The sequence below is a fragment of the Pipra filicauda genome, unplaced genomic scaffold (assembly GCF_003945595.2).
Source record: "Pipra filicauda isolate LSUMZ 115617 unplaced genomic scaffold, ASM394559v2 scaffold356_size1356884_pilon, whole genome shotgun sequence".
NCBI classification, from domain to species: domain Eukaryota; kingdom Metazoa; phylum Chordata; class Aves; order Passeriformes; family Pipridae; genus Pipra; species Pipra filicauda.
In genome coordinates this window covers 1330054-1335381 of record NW_024104483.1, presented here as the reverse complement: position 1 = coordinate 1335381, position 5328 = coordinate 1330054, and the positions used below count along the sequence as shown (strand labels likewise).

The 5328-nt window shown below is 47.4% G+C and overlaps 1 protein-coding gene across 1 annotated transcript; it reads left to right on the top strand.

The window, feature by feature from the left end:
* The first annotated feature begins 419 nt into the window (after nt 1-419).
* On the top strand, nt 420-2599 carry CIAO2B (cytosolic iron-sulfur assembly component 2B). The gene is made up of 5 exons (XM_027718343.2): nt 420-662; nt 761-840; nt 1265-1390; nt 1857-1902; nt 2385-2599. The coding sequence occupies exons 1-5, from the start codon at nt 530-532 to the stop codon at nt 2480-2482; spliced, it is 483 nt and encodes a 160-aa protein (XP_027574144.1). The 5' UTR covers nt 420-529; the 3' UTR covers nt 2483-2599.
* Nucleotides 2600-5328: the final 2729 nt, after the last annotated feature.

Below are 5328 nucleotides of genomic sequence, written 5' to 3'. Positions count from 1 at the left end.
TTTTAGATACAGTCTGACTCTTGAAAGTAACGAAGAAATGAGATAAATAACTTTAACCGGCGCATCCCCGGCAGCAGCGGGCACGGCCCGGGAGGCAGCCGGGGAGCCGGGACAGGGGGGACAGGGGGGACAGGGGGGACAGGGGGGACAGGGGGGACAGGCGGGACAGGCGGGACAGCAGGGACAAGGGGGACAGGGGGGACAGCGGGGACAGGGGGGACAGGGGGGACAGCGGGGACAGGGGGGACAGGGGGGACAGCGGGGACAGGGGGGACAGCCGGGACAGCAGGGACAGCAGGGACAGCCGACACCTCCCCCGCCGGCCGGGGAGCCGGGACAGCCCCGCTCCCCGCCCTCAGGAGGCTCCGGGACAACCAGGGCAACCCCGCTCCCCGCCCTCCGGAGGGAGGTGCCCGGGTGCCCGGGCCGGCCCCGCTCCCGCCCTCAGGGTGCTCCCCCGCCGGGAAGCCCCGCCCGTTCCCGGTGCGCTGCCGAACGCGGTCCGGGCGGTTCCGGCCCCGCCGCCGCCATGGTGGGCCCCGGCCCGGCGCCGCTGGAGAACGCGAACCCGCTCATCTACCGGCGCTCCGGGGAGCGGCCCGTCACCGCCCGCGAGGAGGACGATGAGCTGCCCGACGCCATCGACGACCGCGAGATCTTCGATATCCTGGGCCGGGCGGGGCAGGGCCGGGCCGGGGCAGGGCAGGGCCGGGGCAGGGCCGGGGCAGGGCCGGGCCGCGGCACTTTCCTTAACCCGCACATCTCATCCGCTCCATCAATGACCCCGAGCACCCCCTCACCCTGGAAGAGCTCAACGTCGTCGAGCAAGTGCGAGTGAAAGTGAGATCCCGCCGAGCTGTGCTCGTTGTGCTGGGCTGTGCTGGGGGGCAAAGCTGCCTCAGCCGGCTGACCAACTAATTATTTCTTCTAGCGTTAAAATATGTTTATCATAACGGTCTACTGCATAGTACTTAAAATTATTAATACTGTTTTAACTAATTAACTAGTATTAATTTTACATAACGATATATTATAACGATATATATTTTCATAATTAATTTATTATAGATAACGTATAGTTATTATAATTAATATATTTGTATATTTATATATATTTATAATATTACATCATTAAATGGTATTTTAAAATGTCAGTGAACGACATGAGGTATGAGTGACAGTGCAGCACCACATGAAAGGCCTCGGGCTGGTTTGGGGTAAAAGCAGCAGGTTTTGTCCCCAGCTGGTGTTGGTTTTTGCCCAGGTGAACGATGCTGAGAGCACGGTGTCGGTGGAGTTCACCCCCACCATCCCACACTGCAGCATGGCCACCCTGATCGGCCTCTCCATAAAGGTCAAACTGCTTCGGTCTCTGCCTGAGAGGTTCAAGGTGAGTGACCACATCACTCTGCAAAGCAAAACAGGGGGATTGTGTTTGGAAAAAAAAGGGCAACCCCCCCCCCACCTTTATAGTGAAAATAACTAGAGCGTTTTTCATTTTGTGAGTGAGGGAGACACCAGGAACAGAGGGGGCAGTGGGCTGGAGTATCACTGCAGAGTTATGGTTCTGTGACAGTCATGTCTTGGGGTTTTGGAGGGAAATTACCTGCAGTGCTCTGTGGCCCAGGAGAAGGAGAAGTGGGTGCCCCACCCTTGTCTAAAACAGGCTTTAGCAGAGGGAATGCAGAATATGCTGTGATTTTAGACTTCTGTTTTATTCTGTTATATATAATAACTGCTATAGGCAAGAATGTCCATTTTTCCCTCTTCTCGTTACTGTCTTATTTTTATTTAATAGCTTGAACTTCCAGTGTTTTATTAACTCATCCTCTTTTTCTTTTGTGGTGCCTGTTAAGCTGGATGTTCATATAACACCAGGAACACACGCCTCTGAGCATGCAGGTAAGACTTTGGTGATTTTCTTTATGTGTATTTTGATCTTGAGAGATTCCCACTGCTGCAGAGCATCTGTTTGGTACCTGGGACTTGGTGTGCGTCAGATGTTCCAGAACAGGAGCACATAATGTCAGAGATTGTTCTGCACCATCCTTTAAGCATCTCCTCAGGCAGCCTGTGCTCTCAGCAGTCATTGATTTTCCTGGGAAATGCAGGACTCGAGAAATGGGGGGAGCTGGGGAGGATTTCCTGTGTCACACCCACACAGCAGCTCCCTGCTGCTGAATCACGGGCAGCTCGCTGGTTTAACTGATGACACAGGAGCTCTGCCTTTCAGCTGCAGCTCTGGGGTGTGCTTGGCATCTGCAGAACTGCCTGGGCTACCATGGCAACTGTCATTATCTGTCTCGACGTAAAATGCTTTAAAAAAGACACTGTACACCAATGTCCTCACTGGTTTCTTGTCTCCTTCTTTTGTCTCTGTGCAGTTAATAAACAGCTTGCTGATAAAGAACGTGTGGCAGCTGCTTTGGAGAACTCTCACCTCCTGGAAGTGGTGAATCAGTGTTTGTCTGCTCGGTCATAATTGCCTGATGAGGAAATCACTGGTATTCTGCTCTGTTAAACCAATTTTGTATTTACGTGGTGGTGTTACACTATACATATAGCTATGAGCAAAATAAAACCACTTGGATTTTCTTGAGGAAATGTTTCTTTACTCTTACAAAAAGTACAATGTGGGAATTAGCTACAGGCAGCTACAAAATTATAATGAAAATTGGCTTTTTAATTGTATGAGACATTGCATAGGTAGGATTTTTCTTTTAAAATATTTGTTTCCACTTGTTTTTAACTGGTTTCTCACTGGTTATAAACTGCATTTTAGAAGTGGATCTTGTACACTGGACTTCACAAGCACACCAAGATAATTTGCATTTAAAATCTTTACATTCACATGACCATTTTGGACTGCTAATATAATTTTAGCTTCAGACATCAAAAATTGTACAGGTTTGTGTGCAAAGTTGTAGCACATCTTAGCAGAACGTGTAAACACTTCTAAGTCATGTGCCTAGTTTTAAAATTATATTACCTTGGATTAACCAAATATGGAGTGCTCTTTATAAAACATGGTTTATTTTTAATTACTACTTACTTGTGGTAGAAAATTCAGTAACTTTGGGGTAGGGTTTTTTTACTGCACCTGCCACAGTATAGGAGTTATTCATAGTTTTCAGTATGAAGAGCCCAACAACCCTCTGCTGTGTTTGACAGCTAAATGACAAGTTTTGCTTTAAATGTATTGAGATTTAATACTAAAACCAGGACTACACTTCTGGTTTGGGAAATGTGGCATTCACTAAACTATTGTCTTTGGCAAACATTGGCAATAGAAAAATTCATTAAGAATTAATTTGAACTTTTAAAAAGATGTCTCTAGTCATGAACAACATGGAAAAATAACAACCTGTTAAATCTTGTCAGGTGTTTTGGTGCCTGCACACGTACAGTGTTACCTTCATCATCATCAGTTATCAGGAGAATAAGTAACAGATTTCCTAAAAAGTAGATTGTGCTCAGCTGTTTGATGGTAATGCTTTACACTGCAGTACTGTTTTCTCTTGGAGGGTCTCAGATGCTGTTTTAAAAAGGGTGAGGTTTATGAGCATTGTGTAAAGCACAGCCTAGCAGTCCAGCCTAGCCTGTGTTGAGCAGCTAAGGCAACTTGGGGTGATCCAAGTGTGACATCTAAAGTCACGTAGCAAAATAGGAGAGAAACCAAGCCAAACCTTCCTGTTTCAGAAATGAGCCTCCCTGTTTGCACAGGGCTCCTACAGACAGGCAGCTCTGCAGCAGCCTTGCCTTGCTTGGCTTAGCATCCTTTTTATGGCCAGCACTTGCTGGGATGTATGAATGAAACTGTAAATAAGGACAATATTTATGTAATATCAGTATTGGGCACGGGGCAGAATGACCCAGCTTTCCTCTCTGCCACTCGTGTTGAATCACTGGGCTGATCAGTTCTGGCATTGCCAACATTTGCACCACCAATGAAACCTCAGCCATGGTAATGCAGGCAGGCAGCTCATGGGCAGCACACTTGGTTGCTTTGGTTTTGTTTTCTGGTTTTTTTGGTGGCTTTTTCAATAGAAGATGAATTTTGCTTGCTCAGATTTTGGGGTAGAAAGGAATGCAAATATGTGCCAGGGGGAAAACAGAAGGATGACTAAGCTGCCAACAGATTGCTTCAACCTGCACTCCAAATAGGGAAGGAATCAGTAAATTAGGCTTTGTTGAAGATCTCTGCTTGGCTTTCTATATAATACCAGTGTTAAATAATTTATTGGGATGTTGGCACTTGCCTCATCAAACACATCTTACAACCCTGGGGGTGCACTTTATACCATTTAACTTTCCAAAGAAGCAACAGTTAGTGTTTGATGGTTTATATTTACAGTACATAGTTGGGGATGACTTTTCAATAAGGGAAATCTGTTGTGGGATATCAAAAAAAAGGTCTGGCTTCTGTTATTTAGGAGTGTAGAACTGGATTACTTTAGGGCTGGCATGTTTGTTGAAGTGATGTGGATGTTATATTTATGATGGAACAACAAACCACAGTTACTTTGCTGAGGATCCCAGGTCCTCCTGTCCAGACTCCCTCAGCTCTGCACTTGCTGAGTTCCAAAAAATCTTCCATCCTGATTTTAATGATCATTATCTGGCTCCTGCTGTATGGAGATAAAGTGGGAGAAGAAAACATTAACTTGTTACAAATATTCCTGTTCAGACTTTTATTTCTGCAAAAAGCTACCCCTAAATTTAGTGTCTGGAATGCTTTGTAATAGGACACATTCCATGAGAATCTACAACCTTTTGGAGCAGCTGTGTTGAATACAAGCAGCCTCATTCATCCAGGAAAAATGCCAGAAGCAGACATCTGCTGCACATTCCTGGGCTGTGGGCAGAGCCTTGCAGGGGTGGCTGGATGGCATTCCCTGCTCCCAGTCTGGCACAGGGGCTCCCTGGGGCAGCAGAGGAACCTGCCCTGGGGTGTGTTGGAGCCCAGACAAACACAGCTCCTGCACCTCCAGCTCTCACCCTCTCAGGGATGGGCCTGCCCAGCCATCCTAATCCCAGGAGAGAGCAGGATTCTCCCCCTGCTCCCACACTGTCCTTGCTGCCTCGTAGCAGCAACCTGCAGCTTCTCAACACTGTCAATCCCACACTTTCATGAGTGGCCAAGAAGCAGCTCAGCAGCTTTGTATCCAAAGACACAACTGAACTGTCCATGGAAGAACTTCCCACTGGAATGGCACTGTTTGTGCCCCCTGGGTGGAGCAGTGTGTACCACACACTGGGCACTCTTAACAAAGTTAGTTCAGTATTCTGGCCGTGCTGAGGAGTGATGAGTCTACGTCAATAAAGTGC